At 40.1% G+C, this 26,062-nt stretch overlaps 1 protein-coding gene across 2 annotated transcripts in view; it reads right to left on the bottom strand.

The window, feature by feature from the left end:
• Window positions 1-26,062, bottom strand: part of ACVR1 (activin A receptor type 1) — a 127,790-nt gene that overhangs the window by 50,515 nt on the left and 51,213 nt on the right. The window contains exons 1-2 of one of the 2 annotated variants that reach the window (XM_060105911.1): window positions 24,807-24,896; window positions 8,855-8,928 (exon numbers count right to left, since the gene is read on the bottom strand). In XM_060105911.1, the coding sequence (XP_059961894.1) occupies window positions 8,855-8,921 (67 nt within the window). In that variant the 5' untranslated portion in view covers window positions 8,922-8,928; window positions 24,807-24,896. Of the gene's footprint in view, window positions 1-8,854; window positions 8,929-24,806; window positions 24,897-26,062 lie in introns of those variants that run through there. The other variant, XM_060105912.1, reaches the window with a different exon arrangement.

Raw genomic sequence — 26,062 nt, forward strand, 5'->3', positions numbered from 1 at the left:
CGTGTGCTCATGGTAATTTATCAACTGCAAGAATGTAAGATTGTCTTATCACTGATTCTCTTTTCCCAGACTTGGAATAAATTCTTTCAGAGGATGATGTGCTTTCTTACCCTGTCCCCAGCCCAGATCAGTTCCTGGGTCTCTTATTACCTTTTCTGTATTAGGATAATTATTCATTCATTCATTTGTCAAATATTCACTGAGCACCAAATACATGCCAGGCGCTGTTTTAGACACTGGAGAGAAAACACCACCACCAAGTCCTGGCCTCTCTCACCCTAGGCCTCACTTTGCATGGCTGACGCCTCACCACCACACTGCTACTGCTAAGCATGGCTCTGCGGTAACGGCTCTTGAGAGCTCAGGTAACCCACATACAGAAACACGGTAAGAAGGAAGAAGGCGGCTCACGATGGTGTCTGACTCCGCCTCTCTCCTGAGAAAGGCTTGATTCCTATGCGTGGCCAAGAGCCTTCCTTTCAGAAGACACTCTGATTAGCAACACCACTGAACTATCAAAAATTACCCTAACCCTTTGCAAAACTGACAGCGTGAAGCATATGAACGAGGACATAATGTTAAAGATAAACACTGTGTAACTCTGCATGGTATCCTGCAGCATTACATACATCACAGGCGCCAAAGGTTAAACTGGACTGTTGGGGTTTTTTTCTTTTCCCTATCTCTTCCTTCTAGCTTTACCGAATGGGTGTGATTTTTTTTTCATTTATATTGTCTTAGTGTAAATACCAGAATTCAGAAGGTAAACAAATGCAGCAAATAATAAATAAAAGAGGCTACTCCCTGCTCCAAATCACCATTTGAATAAAAAATATAAGCACAGGTTTTTGTTCTTGCTTTAAGGTGAATCTCACCACCCCCTTCCAAGAGGAAATGTCTCATTCTGCCTCCTATTCCTTCTCTCCTTCCCACATGCCCCAAATATACATATCCTCAGAAAGTCCATGTTCCCCTCTAACCCATAACAAAGCATTAGATGCAGCATTACCGTGGATCTAGGAAACACCCAGCTCTGCAGAGCTCAGATTCAGCTGATTAGAATCAGGCAGCAGCTGTTCCAGTGTTATGACCACGGCTGAGAAGGCACATATGTAAACTTCCCTCTTCCTGTCAAATCACTGGCTTGCAGAGAGAGGATGGTCAGGCTACATGAAGTCGTAAAAATAAATAAATAAATAAATAAATAAATATTTTAAAGGTCTGGGCCAGCTTTGCTGGAGACTATCTGGGTTCGCTGTCAGAGCTTTCACCTGAGGGCAGCCAGGATTTCCCGGCAGCGAGCTCGTGGGAGCAGACTGGAGGTGTCTTTCTTAAACTGTGGGTTATGACCCATTTGTGGGTAGCGAAATTGATTTAGTGGTTCAAGACAAGGTTTCTTTCTTTCTTTCTTTCTAAATGAAATAAAACTGAATAGAATAAAAAAGAGAAGAAGCAGGAGTACATTAGCATAGTAAGAGTCATCACTCTTTCATGAAATTTTCTTTTCAGATGCATGCGGGTCATACTCCAAAATGTTTCTAAATGTAGACGCACTGGGTCCAACTCTAAAATATTTCTAACTGTGAGTCACAGTGAACATTTTGAAGGCTGCCCTGCCCTGTGTCTTACACTATCTTGGAATCGACATGAGTTCTGAGTAATTATGACTATCTCATATAACCATTATCTATGGAAGCTTGCCTGAGGTCATGCTGGGCTACAGAGGGAAGTTCTGGAGGACAGCTGGTAATGTTTGGGAATTACAAATTAGTTTTTAAATTTTTTTATTGAAGTATAGTTAATTTACAATGTTGTGTTAGTTTCCGGTATCCAGCAAAGTGATTCAGTTATACATACATTATATTCTTTTCCATATTCTTTTCCACTATGGTTTATTATAGGATATTGAATATATTTCCCTGTGCTATACAGTAGGACCTTGTTGTTTATCTATTTTATATATAGTAGTTTGTATCTGCTAATCCCACACTCCTAATTTATCCCTCCCTCACCCCCTTTCCCCTTTGGTAACCATAAGTTTGTTTTCTATGTCTTGAGTCTACAAATTGATTTTTAAATGTTTTGTTTTCCTTGGTGTTTACTTTTCAAGAGCAAAAGTAGCACACATGCCATCCCTACAAATCTCCTGCTTCACCAGTTTTTCCATAAAGAGGAGATGGCATCCACCCTCTCCCCCTTGAGACCGATCTTTATAAAACAGAAGCTTAGAAGCTATTGCACTGCCCACTCACTGTGGACCACAAGGAAACCATTTAATGAGCTAGGGCCTTGGATTTGTTTTCCCATCCATTCAATATTTGACTCTGACTGAATTTTTAGAGTCCTCTCCACACCCTACCACTAACTCCTCTCATATAAATGCATTGAATATGAACATTTTATAATGTTCACTGGGAAAAAAAAAAATTGGATGTGGCTTTAGTTTAACTACCCACAGCTGAAACAAACATTCCCCAGAAAGGAAAAGCTGAAAAGAAGCTTTGTCACAGCTCACCTTGCATCAATAATATACTCATTCTGTTAGGTGAGAAAATGTGACAATAAAGAAGCAGTATCTTAAAAGTGTACAGCTTCACCTGATATTTACATTTTAGGAACTCATAGTGGCCAACAGCTCAGTACATCTCATCTCTCTCCCCAACAAATCTCTCACATGATGATGTGTCAATGAAAAAGATTTGATTCTGAACAAAAAGGATACATTATAGTAATGAGAAATGAGGGCAACAAATTTAATACTGAGACATTTCTCTTACATTCATTCACCCCTTCACGAACTTCCTGAATTCTCAATAATGAGAAATTCAAAGAAAGGCTTATTCTATTCTTCACCCCCAGTGGCAAAGAGGGGCACCTTTGTGGACCCTAACAAAAAGTCTATTGACGTGATCTCCTTCCTTCTCTCATTGGGTAATTGGGCTGGAAAGTCTGAGTAGTGATGGCTTTGGAAATACTAAAATCAAGTCAACCCAGAAAATAATTTAGTACTTAGCAATCTTCTCTAAGACAGGCCGAAGTCTGTTGCAACGAAACTCTGCAAAAGTCCAGCCTTCCTTGCTGCAATAAAATCTAACTATGGCTTGCAAATTTAATAAAATGTGGGTCATCTTAGCTTTGAAATATTTCTGAAGAAGCAGTATTCCACTTTAAGTTATTTGTGCCATGGTCGTCCCTGCAAATGCTCACAGGGACGAAGGTAAAACCAAACAAGCAGGTTCTGGAACAAAAATGGACTTTTCCCGGGTGGCATAATAGCAGTATTAGAGCATGATTAGTCTTATTAATGGGAAGGAAAAGGAAGGATATACGGGTAATTAGGGCTCAAGTGCTCTTCTCTGTGAGAGCAAATAAAAATCTTCCTGCAGCTGGAGTTGTATATATAATGAACATGAAAAATGAATATTGGTATGAGAGAGAAATAAAAAACACAAACCCAGGTAAAAGGGATTCATCATTTGCTGTTGGAAGCTCTCACCTCAGCCTCTCAAATGGACTGGATTGAGCTGGATTCTAGCATGTACCAGATGTAATATGAATGTGGATGTAGCTAATTTAGGGTACCAAAAAATACAAAGTTCTGAAGAAGACTAGTAATGATTGAAACTCTTGAATACCAATCCTCAAAGTATAACACACCTTTTATTGGCTGTATAACCTTAAGCAAGAGTTTTAACCGATTCAAAAGCACATCCCCACTAACCTATCTCATTAGGGTAATGATGAGGATTATGGGAAATAACGAACATAAAACAGCCCAACATTGGGCACATATTAACCACTCAATAAATATTACCTATAAATCATCAGAGAGATAGTTCTAGTAAGCAGTATTTTCCAAACTTACTGGGTCTTTTTGGCCCCAGAGCATTTAGAATTCCACAGAAATTGAGAAATGTTCTAAAGTACACCCATACTAGTCAAACTCTGCCAAAAGTACTCTTTGGGACTTCTTATTTGACATGTTAACACTGTATCTAATCAATATTTAAAAGACATCTGGGAGTAACTAGGGAGACAAAAGGAAAGAAGCTTTCTGGTTTTTTGTTTGTTTTTAATAGACTAAGAGGAGTACAATACCCAACAAAATATATTAGAACAAAATCTCTATGACTTTCTTATTTATGCACCAAGAATGCCATTAGCTCCATTGAAGCCCAATTAATAAGGTGCTGTAGCTGCTCTGCAAACATCAAACCTGGATCTGTTTCCTTTTAAACTTGGTAGTCTAGGGCTTCCCTGGTGGTGCAGTGGTTAAGAATCCATCTGCCAGTGCAGAGGACACGGGTTCAAGCCCTGGTCCAGGAAGATCCCACATGCCGTGGAGCAACTAAACCCGTGTGCCACAACTACTGAGCCTGAGCTCTAGAGCCCACATGCCACAACTACTGAAGCCCGTGCACCTAGAGCCCGTGCTCCGCAACAAGAGAAGCCACCACAATGAGAAGCCCGCACACCGCAAAGAAGAGTAGTAGCCCCTGCTCGCCGCAACTAGAGAAAGCCCGTGCGCAACAATGAAGACACAACGCAGCCAAAATAATAAATTAATTACAACAAAAAAACAAACAAAAACCTTGGTAGTCTAAAGCCCTGCACTAGACAATCTATGAGGCTAATATAAAGTTTTTAGTTATTTGCCCTATTATTTACCTCTTTTGGTTAAGTATTTTGTACTCGACATTTGCTTTATGACTAATGTTGAGTATATTACAATTAGTTCTCAGTGGTTTTTTTAAAAAAATTTTCTAGTAAATATGCAAAAACAAAGAGTCTTTTCATAGAATATGCTATTGATAGTTAACTAGGAGTTGAGTCATTGAGGGAAGACAAGACTAAGGCCACCGCTATTAAGATCAGAGTACTCTAGGTTGTAGCACTCACTGGATATTGTTTAAAAAAAAAAAAAAGCTATCGCAACGAAAGGATATGTGTTCTTTTCCGTATCTGTAAACATCCTAGTGCTGGTGTTATATTCAATAGCAAAACCTTAGTGGCATCCATTTCCATTTCAGCCAGACTAACTTGTTTCATTACAGATCTTCACTCTGGCATTAAGAGGTCATTTGCTGGATCCTTTGGGCAGCTTAAGAGCTTAAAGCAGGAAAAAACAACCAATGGCTGGGTTGCTAACATTGTTCCATAAATGCCCTTTTCACCTCCTCTTTCCCCATTCGTTCTCCACTTCCCCTTCTCTATTTATATTACATTTCCACCTCAATTTCTCTTCTACTCTTTTTTTTTTCTATCGTGCCCACACCAAGAGTCCACCAGGACAGCACATGAAACCTGAAGGATTGTCCGACCACACAGAACTGCTACCGTACCTAGGGAAGCACACAGAATCTGGAGGGACTTCATTTCACAACATTTATTATTATTATTATTATTTTTTACTGATCATATTATGTAGCAATTAAAAAGAGGAAAAATCCTAGCAACTTGCCTATTACGTCTCCAGACATTGTCAAGTGTCCCTTGGGGGAAAAAATTAACCCCTCAGATGAGAACTACTATTAACCCACCAAATATTCCCAGCCCATTTCTTCTTAGTAATTCTTTCAACCTAGGACCCAACCCCTCTTCCAGTTAAACACCTCCTACTCCTTTAAACTTGCCACGCAGGATCCTTATTTTATATCTTCTTGGCACTAATTAAAATGAGTGCAATATTATTGGACTGTATCAAACAACACTGCTTAAAGAATATAGACTATGGATACCTAAAGTGGTTGACGATAGCGTTTTTTAATAGAAACTTAATGTAAGCTGCTTTATATAATTGTAAATTTTCGTAGGAGTATAAAGGAACAGATAAAATTCACATTTTTTGTTGTCTTCAAAACCGTGTGTACTTTACACTTAAAGTGTATCTCGGCTTGTATCAGCTGCACTTTGAGTGCTCAATATGTGGCTAGTGGCTCCCTGACTAAAATACATGTCAATGAACATGGGAAGGAGGGAGGAACAGATCAAATATTATACACCTAATATATAACAAAATAGATTTCTAGTATATCAAGCACTGATTTGTCCACAGTGTTGGCTACATTAACTTATATTATATGCCTCCTTGGAAACTTATCAAGTGTATAAAACTGATCACTATACCCCCAAGAGCCTGTAAGAGAGGGATTAGTCTTACTGGCCCATCTGATCACAACAAGGCTGAGATTCACACCGTAAGCACCACTCCTCATGGAGCAACCCTTATAAAATAAAGTGCAAACTGCTCAATGCACAATAAAATAAGAGTTTGTTTACACATCTAGAAAGATTTACACCAACATGCTAAAAGCAATTACATGTAAGTGCAGGGAATTATAGGCAACTTTTATTTTCTTCCTCTCACTGTCGTGGCCTCTCCCGTTGCGGAGCACAGGCTCCGGACGCGCAGGCCCAGCGGCCATGGCCCACGGGCCCAGCCGCTCCGCGGCATATGGGATCCTCCCAGATCGGGGCACGAACCCGTATCCCCTGCATCGGCAGGCGGACTCTCAACCACTGCGCCACCAGGGAGGCCCTATAGGCAACTTTTATTTTCTTTTTCTCTTGATTAGCTCTTGTGGACTCCACAGAGGCAGTGCCATCCCCAAGTACCTTTTTGCAAATGGGGAGAAGGGAGGATAGTGAGAATGAGTTAGGCCCTAAAATGCCTCTGTGATCCCACACAACTAAGAGTTACCCTGTGCCCCTTCAGGTTCTCACTGGCCCACCTACTAAGCATTCATTTACACGAAAACTGCTGTATAATTAATTGAACCTAATATCTAACTCTTTTATACATAAAAATACAAAGTATGTCTTATACTGTCTTAATGTATATGAAATTTTCTCAAAATATAACCACTGTGTAAATCAAGGCACAAACAGTTCTCTGTTTTGTTGGGATTCTACCAAAATTTGTTCACCAAGTCAGCAAATTCAAGCGCTGTAGACAAGATCACTTGTGATAATTAAGTCACCGATACAATACACTAGTACCAATATGTTTTCTGTTTTCTAAGACATCAAAGATTATTATGTGTGTGTGTGTGTATATAGGTATATATTTTTATACAAACATTTGTTACTTCATTACATCTTCTAGTGTACTCATGCCCAACTACACTAGATTATATTACATTTGTCTATACATACGATTTTAATTATATGACATATTTAATTACATATTATTTTCAGAGAATTTTCTCTTCATTTCAGATAACGAATTATATTGAATTTTTAAAATTTATGTTTATAAAAAAGGTATGGTGTGTATAGGTTGCACTCCAAGAAAATCAAGGGACATTATCAAATATGTATAAAAAGGGGATGTTCACATGCAAAAAAAAAAGAAATCTAGACACAGACCTTATACTCTTCATAAAAATTATTCAATTAACAGATCACAGACCTAAATGTACAACACAACACTATAAAACTCCTATTAGATAACATAGGAGAAAACCTAAATTACCTCACCGAGTATGGCAATAACTATTTTTTTTTTGGCAATAACTTTTTAACGACATGATCCATGAAAAAAATAATTGATCAGCTGGACTCCATTAAAATTAAAACTTCTGCTCTGTGAAAGATAATGTCAAAAGAATGACAAGACAAACCACAGACTGGGAGAAAATATATGCAAAAGACATATCTGATAAAGGACTGTTATCCAAAATACACCAAGAACTCTGAAAGCTCAACAATAAGAAAACAAACAGCCCAAATAAAAATTAGGCCAAAGACATTAAGGACACCTCAATAAAGATATACAGATGGCAAATAAGCACATAAAAAGATGCTCCACATCATACATCATCAGGGAAATGCAAATTAAAACAATGAGACACCACCACATACCTATAAGAATGGCCAAAGTCCAGAACACTGATAACACCACATGTTGGTGAGGATGTGGAACAATAGGAACTGTCATACATTGCTAGTGGGAATGCAAAATGGAACAGCCACTTTGTAAGACAGCTTAGCAGTTTCTAACAAAACTAAACATACTCTACCATACAATCCAACAATCACAATCCTTGGTGTTTACCCAAAGGAGTTGAAAACTTATATCTACACAAAAACCTGCACGTGGATGTTTATAGCAGCTTTATTAATAATTACCAAAACTTGGAAGCAATCAAGATGGCCTTCAGTAGGTGAATGGATAAATAAACTGTGGTACATCCAGACAGTGAAACATTACTCAGCACTAAAAAGAAATGAACTATTAAGCCAGGAAGAGACACAAAGGAACCTTAAATGCAAAATACTAAGTGAAAGAAGCCAATATGAAACGGCTATATACTGTATGAATCCAACTACATGACATTCTGGAAAAGGCAAAATTACGGAGGCAGTAAAAGAATCAGTGGTTGGCAGGGGTTGCAGAGGTGGAGAGAGAGGAATAGGTGGAGCTCAGAGGATTTTTAGGGCAGTGCAATACTCTGTATGATACTATATTGATGGATATATGTCATTATACATTTGTCCAAACCCACAGAATGTACACCACCAAGAGTGAACCCTAATGTAAATTACGGACTGGGGTGATTATGATGTGTCAATGTAGGTTCATCAATTATAACAAATGTACCACTTTGGTTGGGGGGATGTTGATAAAGGGGGAGGCTATACATGTGTCAGGGCAGGGGGTATATGAGAAATCTCTGTATCTTCCTCTCAATTTTGCTGTGAACCTAAAAAACAGCTTTAAAAAAATAAAGTCTTAAAAATGGGGGGAGGGGAGGATTGCTAAGTCTGATAGGATTAAGAACAAACTAGTTTACAGTAAGCCAAACAATACACAGTATACTCATCCTACCCCAAATAGTTGTGAGCCACTTACCTTCCATACTAGGGGAAGGGAAAGCAATCATCATTAGCACAGGAAGAATCATCACTCCATCTACCATTGTACAACTGTGGAGGGAAAAAAAGAGATATCAGTAAAACAAAAAAATTTAACTGTAGGATGACAAATTAAATTAAGCATACCACCTTCAAACTGCCGTTCAAGGCCTTTCTTACAAATCCCCCTCACATATGTTGCCTTATTTCTTAGTACATTTAAACATATACCCTTTTACATGGATCTAAATAAATCATCTTAAAGAGTTAATCAGATTTACCTCCTACTGGTGGCCACTCTGAGGCAACTTTCTCTGAGTCTACCCACTTACAAAGAACTCAAAAGGGACATGACAAATTCTCAGCTGTAAGGCCAGGCATTCCTAAAGGACTTTAGGTTTGAATTTTATTTTATGCCACGGAATGCAAAATTGGCACCAAGTTAAAAACTCTTAAGAAGCACGAATAGACTGTTCTAACACGATGTTAAAGATTAAGTGACTGAATAATCCAAACTAATTACTATGTTTGAGCCTTCCTTTAAAAGGATTAGAGGTGAAGCAACCTACATCATCATACAGCCCCCAAAAAGAAAAAAAATAAAACAAAACACAAAACTGTAACTTATCCCTCATCTATGGCAAAGCAATGTGTTCTTACATTAACCTCAAATTTAACAAAGCATAGACACAATCAAGACATGAAGAAATCATATAAAATCTTAATATATGAAACTATAACTGAGAGAAAATAAGATACTTGATATAAATTTTAAGTTGATATTGCCCTAAAACTACATTGGCAGAAGCTCAATGTTCTGAGTCAAGGGGTTACAACAAAGAACTTTTCCATCTGAATAATTCCTATAAAATTTTGGAAATATGATGGGATTGGCTATACTAATTCTTTATTACAAAGAATAATTTAAAAAAATTAAACCTTGAACTAGTTGCAATTTTCTGGATGGTAAAAAAAAAAAAAAGAGAAAATGGGTAAAGTTCTTTAGTGAATAGGTTCATGTGCTATCTTACTCTTAAAGCTTCAAAGAAAAGAGCAAAAGCCCACTGCTATCTAAGCTGTTTGGAATGGACTCCTTCTGACTCATCTTCTTAAAATCAGTTTTTTGGTTAGCAGTCTGACTGCTCATTCCCCGCACCTCTATTCTATCTTACCATCCCTCACTTCAATTTGTCCACAACTGTATTTCAGACTAACCCTTCTCTAACAGCAAGGTGAGGGAAGGGGGTAAAGGAGAGTTTAATGGACCTTCCTTTTACATTTTTAAAAGCACATGGAACTTGAGTGACTCCCTTTCTACTGTTGCTGTTGTTATTATTACTATTATTTCCATGTTCACATAGATCTTTTCTAGAGCAAGCCCTTGTTTGATAAAAATGCAAATGCCTCACTTCACCCTGAAACCCTCATAACCAGTACTGACCCCTCCATCACCATCTCATCTCTGTGCCTTTGAACAGAAACGCACTGTTGGTTCCCTCCACCCCAGATGCCTTGAGCCTCCCCCTCCACCTCTCTCCTACCCAACTTCCTCTTCCTGTCATCCAGGATCTAGCTCAAAAGGCAAATGCTTGGTGCAACACCTCTCCATCAGCAGTGATTTCAACCCCCCAGCACTGGTCTAACACCACTCCGAATCAATCATTTGTCTATGTCAATCTCCAGCACTAGCCTACTTGCCCCTAAAAGGGGTGCATGCATCCAAGAGCCACACAAGACAATGCATTAAATTATGGGATGAAAATACTACAACTTTTATCTTATAAAAACTGATTTAATCTAACAGAGTGATAAATAACTTGATCCCTTATTTGGTCTCGTCTCAGTCCCTTAGGACAGTCCACTACAAGAGGTATCTTGCAGAAGAAGTGGGAGTTACATAATGTGAAAGAGTGGACATTGTTTGCTTATAGAATACAGCCATGTGCTATACCCTTGAGGGTTTATTGAAGTGGAATTACAGGTTGTAATGGCTAGATATAATGAAATGAGCCCTCCCCAAATTGCAAGTGTTCTAAATCCATTAAAGAAACTACAGATTGAATATGTTATTAATGAAAGTACCAGAGAAGAGTAAGAAAATGGTGGAACTTATATGGCTATTCCTAGTGGTTCTTTGTTAATCAGTTTAAAGAAAAGCAATTAACATTCAGTTCACTGTGACATGAAGCAGGCTCACCAAATTCAGAATTTAAAAATACATTAAAAACTGATTTGCATCCAGTATCATAAACAATAAACATCATCCTGAGTAGCTTGAGATTTTCGTCAATAATACAATGTCATTACCGTTAGCCATACCTCAAATATTTCATCTTAAATCTTTTTAAAATTTCTATTTTATGTATGTCTTATAACACATAGTTTTACTTTATATAAAACTCATAAGCAACATACATATTGAGGGTACACACTCAAAAAACTTTTTTTTTTTTTTGCGGTACGCGGGCCTCTCGCCACTGCGGCCTCTCCCGTTGTGGAGCACAGGCTCCGGACGCGCAGGCTCAGCGGCCACAGCTCACGGGCCCAGCCGCTCCGCGGCATGTGGGATCCTCCCGGACCGGGGCACGAATCCATGTCCCCTGCATCGGCAGGCGGACTCTCAGCCACTGCACCACCAGGAAAGCCCCCTAAACACCTTTTAATTGATTATTATTGTGCAAGCAAAATTAAAACAATAATTTAGGCTCCTAAATGGAAAACAGGGAATAAAAAGGAGTTATAAATTCAGGCTTCCAAACTAATCTGCTGTTTATAGATAGATAGCTCAAAATCTGCCAAAAATCTTTGGGAAAAAATGTCAGCAGCATTTACTGGTTGCCATTCTGTTCAGTGTCTGGAGTGTCTCTGCTGACCAGTTAATTCAGCTATTAAAAATGGTACTTTCAAAAGGAAAGGGAAAAGAAATGTAGAGGGGAGAATGTTCTGGAATAAATTTCCTGATCATATTTTACATATAAAGAACATCAATATGCTGAAGTCCCAACGTGAAGCCCCAAGGATCTATTTCGAATTTTTAAATATACTAAAAGGAAAACATTGTCTTTAAAAGTATTTTCAACTCCCTTGCACTCAAGTATTTTTGGCTAAGGAGTTTCAGATGTGGGCTGGCCAAAAAGATGAACGGGTGGTGGGAAAAGAGACTGGCAATAATTCAATAGTTCAGGGATGCTTTACTCCAGTAGTTTTTAAAAATTTTGATCTCAGAATCTCTTTATTACTCTTGAAAATTATTGAGGACTCTACGGAACTTGTCTATGTAAGTTATTTCTACCAATATTTACTCTATTAGAAATTAAAATGGAGAATGTTTTAAATACTGTATTTGTTTTAAAATAACAATAAACATATTACCCTATTTTTTCTGAATTAAAAAAAGAACTGTATTTCCCCCACAGAAAGGTCTAATGAGGAAAGTGGCATTACTTTGCATTTTTGCAAATCTCTATAATGTTTGGCTTAGTAGAAGGCAACTGGATTCTCATATATGATTCTGCATTCAATCTGGAATGACATGTTGTATCAGCTGAAGAAAAGAGAATCCAACTTCGTACATGAAGACGTATATGTGACTGAAAGAAGGAGGACCTTGTGGAACCCCTGAGAAAGTCTTGGAAACTCCAGAGGATCTCAGACCATGCTTTGAGAAGCACTGCCTTACTCTTAAACGATCAGTCCTTCTACCATACCAGGTAACCAGATGGTACCAGATATTTTAGGCTGGGCATTGGCTCGATACCTGACGAAAATGTTACTGCTCCACACGTTTAGAAATCTCTTTAAACTCTCTAACATCAAGGAAGTCAACAATAAGTCTAGTGGTCAAGGGAGAAGGCATTAGATATCTATTTCATGTAGGAATAATACTTTATGTGCACAACGAAATATTTTTTAAATGAGACATAAAACTGTGATCAGCAGGTACTCCAGCGTCCATCTCCTTTAGGTCCAACCAAATCCTTTTGCAATATTCTAAGGCTAAAATCCCTGACTGCAAAAACTCATAGGCTACTGGGGGTTACAGAATATTATCTGAAGGGTTTGGAGTATAAATTTTTGCCCCAGTATATACCACCTCCATTCTGTTCTTGGATAAGGCCCTCTAGCCCTGGTAACTGATCTTAATATTTCAGACACAAGGCAAAGAGCTATGCAGAAAAAGGTTAGGGACCTCGGGTCTTAACTAAGGTACCCTCTTTAAAATCAGTGCCATCTTTTACAGTGTCTCAGGACTACTCCCTTGGGAGATAGAACAGTCCCATGATATTGTACTCAAAACAGACTTACCACCAGGGCAAAACAGAGCTGCTTTCCAAATCCTATGGTACTTGTCAAGCTCCATTTATAGATCAGACTGACATCCAGTTAGGGAGCTAGCGTTTAGCTCAATTTTTAACACATGTGGGCTTGAGACCAAGTTTGGCACTTCTTTCGCTCATCACAATTTTACAGCTGGATAAAGCCACAGACATACTGCAATACATCCCCCCCAAAATCACAAAGCATTTTGATGTCAGTCACAGAATAACCAGGAGTATAATGCACTTCTATAGTCAACCTTTAGAACTCATATTAAGCAATATAGTTGATAATCTACTATAAGAATGAAAGATATTTCTAAAACCTAAAGTTATGAACAACAAACAACTTGTTATCTGTATGCTGAGGATGAAAGCAAAGCTGTAAGATGAACCCTGAGATTCTTTCCCATCAGAAAATTCTACAAAATGTTCAATTTGTCTGGCCTGGTGGCCTAGACTCATTTGGTTTGTCCATTTGTTCAACACATAATCTACTGAGCACCTACTCGTTCAATAGGGACTTTCTTGATACTCTTCTCAATTCAATTTCTAACACTCTCCAAGTTAGAAAGAATCTTGAAAGATGGATTGTACATTCACCCATCCTTATTTTGAATGACTTTTTCACCATCCACGTGAAGTCGCTCACTCACCGTTGGTGAGGACTGTCACAACTGTTCCATGACAGTTTTTTTCTTTATGTCTCTTTTATATGGCCTATGCTACGCCTTCCATAAGAAAAAAAGAATCTTTCTCTTTAATATAAAAGGTAGAGGCAAAGCAGAAAAGAAGTAGAGTGATTCTGCTTTCCCTTAGTTATCTGTCAACGGCACATCATTATTACAGTAACAGTAGTGCCACTTACTAAGCAGCCAGGCACTGTGCTTAGGGGTCCTATGTATTATCTCTTTCAACCTCTCCCCAAAACACTCTAAAATAAATACTCATATTAACCCCAGTTTACAGATAAGAAAATGGGTAGGTAGAAGTAACTTGCTCAAGCACACGAAGTCAAACCCAAAGCCATGTGACCAGAGTTCAGGTCCTAATTAACAAACGCTCACAACCTTCATTAAACCAGCCAGCTACTGTTTAGCTTCTGAAACTATGGAACTAACCATAGTCTTCCTTAACATTTTATCCAAGCTTCAACACGTTGTGCACTTTACCCGTCTTGATTTTCCTCTCAGAAAACAATCTTTACTCATGGTTATTTGGGCCACCTTTCAATCATGCCCTCTTCTCTCCATTTCTCTAACCTCAAATTAATTTCATATACCCTGTAACCTCAGATTATCTCCCCTGCCCCCGAGGGGGAAAAAAAAAAGCTTGATGTGAAAGGAAAGACAAGCCACGTTGCTAGTACACAAGTGGTTGCTACCTCCTCCCTCCCATCCCCATTCTTCAGTTCTCTTGTGACGCATCATAAAATAAAAACAGGCATTAGCATTAAGTCGGGCACATTTGGGGGGCAAATTAGATCCAGCAAGACAGACTCTAAATATACAATCTTGAGGGAAGGTATACTTACAACCACCACCTCCAAGGGGGACAAAAATCAGCCATTATGTGACAACAGTTATGTCTCTTCTATGCTCAACAAGCAGAGAGAGAACCCAAGGACAGCTTGCTCCAAACTACCTGGGACTTTGGAAAGGGTGGAGAGAGACATGGGCTGTCAGTTATAGCTGTAAAGAGAGGCTAAACCAAAGCATCATACCATATAAGTTAAGTCAGGGTCTTTTCTCCAGTTCACAAATGACCTGTGAAATATTTTTAACACCACACTCTGTCTGAACTGGCAATGTGCAAGTTGCCAGGGCTTGGTTTTATATAGATTTCACTGCTGCGGGAGGGTTTCTGGTGGGGTGTTACTTTCAGAATATTAGCATGTAATTTGATCTTTCAAGATAGATGAATACAAATAGCTTCTTGGACAAGTCCTATAGAACTGAAATCCAGCCCCTGGATCAGTTCATCCTGTACTTAGAGGAAATAATTACAGATTATTTCAGGAAAGAAAGGGTTTTGACTGAAAGAGTTACACTACAAACATTCCAGCTGTGACAGATGGACCCAAGATATGGTTTGGAAAGGCCAGGAAAAGAATAATATAATCTGGTTTAAAAAAAAAAAAAAAAAGGCAAGGGTAGGTAAATGAGGCTTAACTGAATGAAAATAAGTAAAAGGATAAGCTACCATGTTAGAAGCAAAGAAACCCCAGTAGACTTACTTTAATTGTATACAGGACGAAACTGACTTTGCTACACCCCTACCAAATATAAAGATAATAACTAAGCTAAGCTTCTGAGATTCCAATGTTTTGATCACCCACGGCATGCCTTACTGGTATCTCAAGTCTCGGTTTTATTTTGATGCGCTTGACTACATGGAAACTGTCCCTTGTCTTCCACTTCATTCCCTCTGTATCAAATAGCCACGGCTCTGCGCTTTGTTTCAACTGATAGGACCCATCATCTCCCAGCTGTTTTGTTCTATTCTCTTAGGCAGCTCAGGGCTCCTCTCCCTCCAGTTTACAAACTGGGACTTTCTTTTATTTTATTTTATTTTTTACCTACTGGTAGAAAGGACCCCTACCCTCACCCCCAACTCGGCCTGTGAAACTCTTAGATGAGTAACTGTGAAGTCCATCTAAAATCCCACCTCCTCCCAAAGCCCTCAGTTAGATGCCTTCTCGGCCCTCTGCTGCATTTCTCACTGCCTGCAGTTTCCCCTTTAGCCTAAGAGTGCAGACCCTTCCTATCCCTCCTGTTACCAGACCAATGGTATCTCAGGCACTGCCATCTGACACAACTGTCCCAATTCTAAGGCTAATGTGACTAACGCGTAATAATTTACGCGTGGAATTAAATAAAAAAGACGTCAGCACCAAGGAGGTCTATTTCTCTCTCTCTTTTTAAAATGGGAGGCACTAGAGCAGATTTCTGTGGAGGTGAGAAAAACCACCCTTTATACACTAGCCTGACCAGAGCCCTTCTCATCTGTACCCCACACACATTCAAGCCCATTCCTGCCTCAGACCCCCACACGCTCAGCCCACAGCGCCCTGCCGTCTTCTTCACAGCATTTAACGCTGCGTGACATCTGTCATTTATGTATTAGTTTATTGGTCTTTATTATGTCTCTCCCTCTCCCATCCCTCCTTACTCCACACACCAAAATTTAAGCAGCATGAGAGTGAGGACTCTTGTCTGGCTCATGACTACATCGCCATCCTGGCACATACGAGGCACTCAATGTAAATTAAAACACATTAATTCTAACATCTTAGTCTATGTTACACTTTGGTTTGGGTGGGGAGAGGAGAGTGAGGTTTAAGGAATGTTTTACAGGCTGGCAAGGAAATGACTGGGGGAGAGGGCTGCTCTTCATCCTCAATGTAATATAGCTGCAACCAGGTACTGGAGATAAATTAAAAGATATCATTTGTAACCTGGATTTCAGTTTTCAAGGGTGTCATCCAAGAGAAGCAGCCAAACAAAAAGACGGCTGGCAGACTCTGGGTATACCAGACAACTCCCTGGTGGACAATATCCCATTTGGATAGGACTGCTTGGATCTCTAGTTGCAGACACCAGCTGATCTGCCCAGAGCCATCCCCAGTGACCTCTGAGACAGCTTCTGTAGCTTGAAAATACATCTCCTACGAGTCAGGAATTGACATATCATCTCCCCCCACTCTGCCCCCCACTATTCTCCTAACCTAACAGTTATTGACGCTATTTGGAAAGCCATGCTACCATGCCTATTAATAACCTTCAGAAAACCCTGAGGAAGTGTCAAGAGAAAAATAGATCTGGCTGATGGAAGCCAAAGACTCAATCAGAGGTTATAATTAGCAATTAATAGGTTTGAAGAAAAAGAAAGTTGTAACATTTTCTGTATCATATGTTATCTGTTCAGAAGCTTAAAACAAAATATTTAGCCAATGAATTCAAGGAATGCTGAGTCAAGAACACCAGCCTTTACAGAAAGAAACTCTTTTAAAGACCACTTATCTATTTAAATAAACCAGCTACTAAGTTTATCCCCACATCAACAATTCCAGAGAATTTAGCCTGGCTGATATCATTAAACCTTTATAGTTATTTACATCGTTATAAAGTTTCTTCAGGTGACACCTTAAATAGCAACCAAATCAATCTATTCTAAAATAACTGAACAACTAATTAACATTCATCCTTAAAAAGACTTTTCTTAGTGGTCTTTCTCCTCTCCCCTCCCCCAGTTAGAATGTGATTAACGGAATTCTCTCACAACTTAGCTTGAAATATGCTTTTGCCCCTGGAGCAGCTAAAGCAGAATCAGATAATTGTGGTATGACTCAACAAATGCACAGCTGTTCATTTAAATATATCCATCAAAAGTATAAATATGATCATGAGAAAGAAAATGAGCCGTGTACACAGGGTCAATGTACAAGTGGAACAAGTTAGCATTGAAGTAACCACAACAGAAAACAAGGAGGAGGGGAAATAAGACAGGGAGAGGCTCTGATACCACACAGAAAGAGACCAGAAAACTTTCATAACCAAAAACCACCCACCCAAACCAAAACGCTCGGACTTCCCTGGTGGTGCAGTAGTTAAGAATCCGCCTGCCAATGCAGGGGACACGGGTTCAAGTCCTGGTCCGGGAAGATCCCACATGCCGCGGAGCAGCTAAGCCCGTGTGCCACAACTACTGAGCCCGCGTGCCTAGAGCCCGTGCTCCGCAACGAGAGAAGCCACCGCAGTGAGAAGCCCGCGCACCGCAACGAAGAATAGCCCCCGCTCGCCACAACTAGAGAAAGCCCTCGCGCAGCAACGAAGACCCAACACAGCCAAAAATATATATAAATAAGATAAATAAATTTATTTTAAAAAAATCAAAATGCTCAATTGACCTAAATTAGAAATTAATGGCATGTTAAAAGTAAAAATAAATGCACTCTACTAAGTGGGGAGAAAGAAACGAAATCTAGGAGACAGAAGATGCTCCCAAGTACACAGAGGTAGAAAGCCTACAGGGTAGAAATGATGAATCCAACCTATTATGAAGAACAAAGACATGGAGGCAGAGAAAAACAGGAGGCGCAGGGTACTCACCTCAGTCCTCTCCCCACAACCTTCGAAGTCAGACATTAGGAAATCCAGAAAATGCAGGGATCCCTCCAACAGTCAGTCCCAAAGCAAATAACTGGAAAGCACCACCCTGTACCAGGCAACCCCTCTTGGAGGTTCTACACGTATAAGAGTGTCACCTGAACACGAAGAAAAGGAAACCAAAAAAGAGAAAACAGAATGTGAAGAGGAGCAGGAGTGCTGAGTAAGAAAAAAGGGCCAACGTCAGCCGTAAAAACCCCACTCCTTCCTTCGTCGGGGAGGGGCCCAAAGGCCCAGTCAGAACTTGAGAAGCAGAGGTCCCTATGCAAAGACTTGAGTACCTCTTCTCCTTTAATGTGTAATTCAAAATATTAACAAATAGAAAGAACATCTAATTCATGATGACCATTTTCAAGCTTTCCCCAAACCATCAAAACTCAAGTGCTTGGCAAAAAAATAACCTATCTGGTACTGGGGTGGGGGGGAGGGGGGGCGGCTAACCTCATGCTTGGCCTGACCACTCAGTCATCATCCTGCATAAGGAACCATTCACGTCCTCCACATTTACAGGCAAACCTCTCTTACATTATTATAAGCAACAACTATTTCAGCCACCACCACCTCCCTCGGCCCCAAGTCCTCCCATATCTACCCTCTTCATACCCTCGCAGAAAACTTTCTAGAAAGAGCACTCTACAAAGCTCCTTCCACATCTCCCCTCTCCATCCGGTCCATCACCAAAATGCCTCTGGCTAAGGTTCTAACTCTTTGTAACCTTACCTTATCCTTCAGATTCACAGGGGAGCTTCCTCAGAAGTCAGACTCTGAAGCCTCACCCGCCAAGATTTGTATTTGATTGACCTGAGATGAGGCCTAGGAATCCCCCAGTCCCCCAGCAATTTGGGTGATGCTGAGAATGCTGAGGGTGGCATCAACTGGTCCATTCCCTAGGTTCTTCCCTAGCTGGGATTCAGAGGCTCCATCTCTCTGCTATCTTTACTTTTATGGGTTGGATCTGCTCAGTTTCCTTGGATGGGAGTTTCCTCTTCTGCCACTCATATCTTTTTTTTTTTTTTTTTTTTTTTGCGGTACGCGAGCCTCTCACTGTTGTGGCCTCTCCCGTCGCGGAGCACAGGCTCCGGACGCGCAGGCTCAGTGGCCATGGCTCACGGGCCCAGCCTCTCCGCGGCATGTGGGATCTTCCCAGACCAGGGCACAAACCCGTGTCCCCTGCATCGGCAGGCGGACTCTCAACCACTGCGCCACCAGGGAAGCCCTGCCACTCATATCTTAAACGCTGGTTTCCCTTGAAGCCTCACATCTCAGCCCTCCCTTCTTCTCATTCAAGATGCTACCCAGCTTCAAGGCCACTGAGCCAAACGGAACCACCAGGTTAGGACTCTTTACTCATTTTCCCACTTCCCTGACTATTCCTTCCTTATCACCTTCTTTCCCTATCGTATGTCCTCGCCTTTTCAGTTTATAAAATTAATTTTAAAAAATTTTGCATAACAGGCATTTCAAGTTACATTGAGAAAAAGGATAATAAACCCTATTTTTGACCTCCCAGTTTCAAAAATAAGCCACATCCTACCACTCAGTTCCAAAAATACGAAATCTTACTTCCTCTATTCTGCCCATTTTCTTCCTGATGTATTTTAATGAGAATCCCAGAACTCACATCATTTCACCCACAGATTCTTTAACAGATAAGGACTTTTTCTAAACATAACTATAAAACCAACATCTCATCTAACAAAATTAAAAGTATTCCTCCTCCAAATATCATCTAAAAGCTAATCAGGGGCTTCCCTGGTGGCGCAGTGTTTGAGAGTCCGCCTGCCGATGCAGGGGACACGGGTTCGGGCCCCAGTCCGGGAAGATCCCACATGCCGCGGAGCGGCTGGGCCCGTGAGCCATGGCCGCTGAGGCTGCACATCCGGAGACTGTGCTCCGCGACGGGAGAGGCCACGACAGTGAGAGGCCCGCGTACCGCAATGAAGAAAAAAAAAAAAGGATATCCCAGAAGTAGACCACAATGTACATGGGAATTTATAATACAAAAGAAATCAAAAGGGAAAATTTGGGACTATTCAGTAAAATTGGAATGACTAGCCAATGGGACAGAGACTGCTTATTTTCCACTAAAATTCCTTCTTCACTTCTTCTTGGGCACATGCTGACCAGCACGGACTGCATTCCCCACACCCCCTCAGAGCCAGATGTGCCCACAACACTATGTTCTCACCAATGGAAGCAGGAAGTGACATGTGATCACTTGCCCTGAACTTTCTCCTTCGTCCTTCACATGGAAGGAACCCAGCTATGGTAGCAACCCAGCTTTGACCATGCAGATAACTACAGTGACAATTCCTAGAGCCACAGGACAGAAGGAACCTGACTCTCAACGACCAGTGGATACGGGCAGTTCTGCTGACTTGCTTTGCTCACACTGGAACTGTTTAGTGAAGAAAAAAGTCAACTCCTCTGTTCTTTGAACCATAGCATATTTCAGTCCCTTGGTTACAGCAACTCAGCCTTACCCTAATTAATAGAGCAGCTAGAGAAAAATTAAGTTGGATTCATACCTAACGTTCCAGATGGATCAAAGATTTAAGCCTAAAAAAAGAACCACATGACACTACAAGGAAAGATAAGTTTTTAACTCTAAGAATGGAAAAGGTCTTTTAACTGTATTACAAAGTCCTGAAGCCACAAAAAGGCTGATTATATATTTACCTCTATAAATATTATGGGGAGGTGGTGGGGGCGGGGGGGCGGTGTGCCACATGGTTTGTGGGATCTCAGTTCCCTGACCAGGGATCGAACACGGGCCCCGGCAGTGACAACGCCAAATCCTAACCACTGGACCGTCAGGGAATTCCCTCTATAACTAATATTTTTAAACGTCTTTTATCTACTGTCTCTTCCACTAGGACGTAAGCTCCATGGAGCAAGAACTGGGATCTATTTTCTTCACTATTGTATAACCTACTGCCTAGAATAAGTGCTTAATGCATAAGAGGCATTCAATAAATATTTGTTGAATGAATTGGTAAATTTAAATATACAAAATTTTAAATAATCCACACTGCAAAATAATTATTTTTACACAAATGACCAAGTAAAATATCACATATCACAAGGAGAGAAGGGGGGGTGCTAATTTGTTAATGCATAGAAGCTCCTGTGAACTGATAATAAAAAGATCAATAACCCAATAGGAAAATAGACAAAGGACACTAACATAGAGGGAACAGAAAAGGAAATACAAATGGCCTTTAAACTTATGAAAAGATGCTCAATGTCAATCAAAATAAGAAAAAATGCAAATTAAAGCTCCATTAAACTGTCATTTTTCACCTATAGATTTGGCAGAGAAGAAATTATCAGTTTGACAATTATACTGTGATTGGCAAGGGTATGAGGAAGCAGGGTTTTCATCCATTGCTGGTGGAATCTAAAACTTTGCAAGCTCTATGAACAGAGCAATTTGGCAATATTTCTACCAAAATTAAAATGTGCATATCCTTTGACCCAGCAATTCCACTATTAGAAATGGATCCTATAGATACATTCACAAACATGTTTAAAATGATATATGTACAAGGTTATTCCCTATAGCCTTGTTCATGATAATAAAACTGGAAATTATCTATATGGTCATCAATATAGTACTGGTTAAATAAATTCTAGCCCATCTCTAAGTGGAATGCTTTTTCACTTGGGTAAAAAAAAAGAGAGAAATTGCAATAATCTTTAGATTATTGCTGGTATATGCCTGAAATCTCTGAAAGAATATATAAGAAATTGGTAATAATGGTTGTCTCCAGGAAGGGTAACTGGGAGACAGAGGGAGGAGGGAGACTTATTTTTCACTCTTTTTGTACCTTTTAAACCTTATAAACATTGATTATATTATTACCTTCCTAGAAATAAATATTTTATAAAAATAATAGCAATACAAATATTCATATCGGCCCCATATATCTAAAAATTTGTCTGGTGATTCTCGCTGTCAACCACACTAGGAAGCTATTGAGCTGAACAATTTTAACCCTGTTTCATAATTAAGAATCACAGGGTTAGCAATTAACTAACACCATCATCTCCTCCTCCTCCCTCAAATAAATATATGTGCAAAATAAAGTCAGTCTCTTAATTCCACCCCTGTTATTCATTACTTTCTCTTAGAACTCATTCAACCTCATGCCACCTTAAATGGGCATGAAAATATCTCATAGTGCTCCAAGGATGGTAGCCAGAACTAACAACTATGCTAATACATTAACACAGCCTAGTGCCAAAGATGTTCCTTCCAAGCATCCAGAAGATGAAAACTTGACATAACGGACACCTCGGCAACAGCCCAAAGCTGTGCATCATCTGCCTTGGAAGATAAAAACTCACATCCTCAATGACTAAGAGTCCAAAGTCAACAGTCATGGCTTTTGTCTTTTCCCTAATGTGAAGGGTCTCCACCCCCCGCCATATCCCCCTTTAAATTTTAGGCTAACCCCATCACTTGAGGACTGATTGTTATTATGTTATAGCCATATAAGGAACACTAAGAAGTCATTACTTATATTGAGATTCTGCTTAAAAGGGAAAATTCTGCTTAAAAGGGAAAATATCCAAAGCATATCAAGTGAAAGGAAAAAGCAAGTTGTAAAACCAAATGTGTAGCCACGTTCCATCAATTTTTAAACATAATTAATACACATAATTTGTGTGTATATGAAAAGTTTGGATGTGAAAAATTGTGTTCCAAATTATTAGCTGTGGGTAAAAGAGAAAAGGGAGAAAATTTTATCTTTATACTGTTTTGTACTACTTGAAATTAAATAATCAAAAATAAACTTTTACATAAAAGAGTAAAATTTTTGAAAATAATAAATTAGACTTTCCTTAAAAAAGAGAGCACTTGGGCTTCCCTGGTGGCGCAGTGGTTGAGAGTCCGCCTGCTGATGCAGGGGACGCAGGTTCGTGCCCCAGTCCGGGAGGATCCCACATGCCACAGAGCGGCTGGGCCCGTGAGCCATGGCCGCTGAGCCTGCGCGTCCGGAGCCTGTGCTCCACAACGGGAGAGGCCACGACAGTGAGAGGCCCGCGTATCGCAAAAAAAAAAGAGAGCACTTGACAGCTACTAGAGACCTTCCCCCAAAGTTCTGAACCTAAAGAGGCTACAGAGACCTCATGCTTCTGTCTCTATGTACAAGTTTCAAACCATATCCAGGCAATCCTGGATTTTTAACTCAGACTTTTGACTTTTAACTTTTTAACTTTTGACTTTTTTAACTTTTGACTTTTTTAACTTTTTTAACTTTTGACTTTTAACTTTTTAACTTTTGACTTTTAACTCAGAGACACTCCCACATACATTTAGCACTTCAGGCCTCCCCTCATAGAAACATCTTACAGACTCTATTCTAAAGTTGGTATTTGTGTTACCTCCATAGCTTATCACAACCTTAATAGCATTTCATCCTGAGAGCGAGACTTCTTTACAGAAATTTCAAAGTACTCCAAGGAAGCATATTATGAAAATGTAGTTCTGGGAAAGGTAAAAGTATGGAGACAATAAAAAGATCAGTGGTTGCCAAGGAGTGGGTAGGGGGCAGGGATTAATAGTCAGAGCACAGGATTTTTAGGGCGGTAAAACTTTTCTGTAGGGTACTATAATGGGGGATCCATATTACTATACATTTGTCCAAACCCAGAGAATGCACAACAAGAGCAGATCCTAATGTAAATTATGGGCTCTGGGTGATAATGATGTGTTAGTGCGGATCAACTACTATAATAAATGGACCACTCTGCTGGGGAGACAGTCTGGGAGAGGCGGGGTGTGGGGGGGACAGGGGCACCTATGAGAACTCTCTGTATTTTCTGCTCAGGTTTGTTGTGAACCTAAAACTGCTCTAAAACATAGCCTATTTAGAAGGAAAGAAAAAAAAAAGTGGTCCTATAAGGTGAAAAGAATGACAGAAGCATTTTATACGTAGGGAAATGTTGGTGGTATTTGAACAACCTGGCCAGAGTTGAAAGATAACTGAGGGCTTCCCTGGTGGCGCAGTGGTTGAGAGTCCGCCTGCCGATGCAGGGGACATGGGTTCGTGCCCCGGTCCGGAAAGATCCCACATGCCACGGAGCGGCTGGGCCCGTGAGCCACGGCCGCTGAGCCTGCGTGTCCGGAGCCTGTGCTCCGCAGTGGGAGAGGCCACAGGCCACAACAGTGAGAGGCCCGCGTACCGCAAAAAAAAAAAAAGACAACTGAGCAACTCCACCAAAAAAAGCCTACATTCAAGGTAATGCAAAAATAAAGAACCATTACCATTGGGTTTGGTCCTATCTCTCTTATGTTGGATTCATACAAACCAACGAAATGATCATCGTGGCTAAGAACTGACCGTGTCAATTTGATCTCTGCCAAGGAGCATTAAAAGAGGTGATTTGTTGAAATGTCTCTACTGCTGGCCCTGGCAAGGCCACTGAGAGCTCCTACGTAAAAAGCTGGCTTGGCTACCTTAGAGCTGGCTCCGGGGCATCTCCTCCCGCAGTCCTTCCAGCAGTGGCTCTTCCCCAGAGCTCCGCTCACTTGCTCCTGGAGCCTTGGAGGTGGGAGAGGTGCTCCCAGAGTCTCCTGGAATAATGAGAATTCTCCAGTAGCTCTCGCGCTGGCAATGTGATGCTCACAAGCGGCTCGGGGCTGCGGAGGGGAAGAAGAAAGACAACCAGCTAAGCAGAAGAAAAGTCTGTAGCTGTGAATGTGCAGGCTAAAGGAAGTGCACGCTTGACAAGCCTTTCAATTGAGACCACAAAACCAAGGCCGATTTACAATTGCAGCAAGGATGGAAAGGGTTGGAAAACAGACACGTGGTAAGTTGAGTTCATAGGTCCATACCGATCTTAAATATTTTTCTAAATGACACAAAACCCAGTGGAATCTGCAGTTGGTAAACTTCAAAATCAAGCTCCTTTTAAGTCCATATACCACGTACTCTAGCCATTACAAAAACAAACAAAAAAACAAAGGCTTTGCATATATCAACTATGATATGTACCTGGGAAAAACAAAGTTCAAGCAGTCCACAAGTATAGAATGCTCCTAGAGACACCCCATGTACCACAGTAACCAGTTTCTCGTGTATCCACCCAAAAATAACCTGGTTTGGGTCCATTTTCAACCACCACTCTCAGCTGTAGACAGATCTAGTTCAAAGACTCATAAAACAATGGTGGGGTTAGGATCACACCGCGGAAAGGAAGGGGGCTCTAGATAACTATCAAAAAAAAACAAAAAGCCACCCAAGCTCCTTTTTCCTTTAGGAAGACTTTAAAAACATCAACATTTGTCAAAGGAAGAGGAAATTTTTATTAGAATCAAACTTTCCCATTCAAATAGCTGAGCAACACAAAACATTGAAAAACGTACTCCTTTTGGAAAATAGTACCTTTTTATTTTTTAACCTCAAAGGACACTTTGCCAAGAAAACTTTCATGTAAATAAATCAAAGCAGAAAACAAATCCAAAATACAGTATTCCTCAATAATTATTTGGAAGTAAAATCACATAATTAAAAGAAAAATCACATCAACCTCGAAATTCAAGGGAAATGCTTTACAAATAATATCAAAACTTGCCTCGCTTCAGTTTAAATTGAGCCTCAGAATCAATTTGAAAAGAGCATTGAGAATGTAAAAATATGACACAAAAAAATAAGACACTAAAATAAGACCGACAAAAATATCCCCCCGTAGAAAGGTCAACCAGAAGCTTGA

The sequence above is a fragment of the Mesoplodon densirostris genome, chromosome 8 (assembly GCF_025265405.1).
Source record: "Mesoplodon densirostris isolate mMesDen1 chromosome 8, mMesDen1 primary haplotype, whole genome shotgun sequence".
Classification (NCBI taxonomy): Eukaryota; Metazoa; Chordata; class Mammalia; order Artiodactyla; family Ziphiidae; genus Mesoplodon; species Mesoplodon densirostris.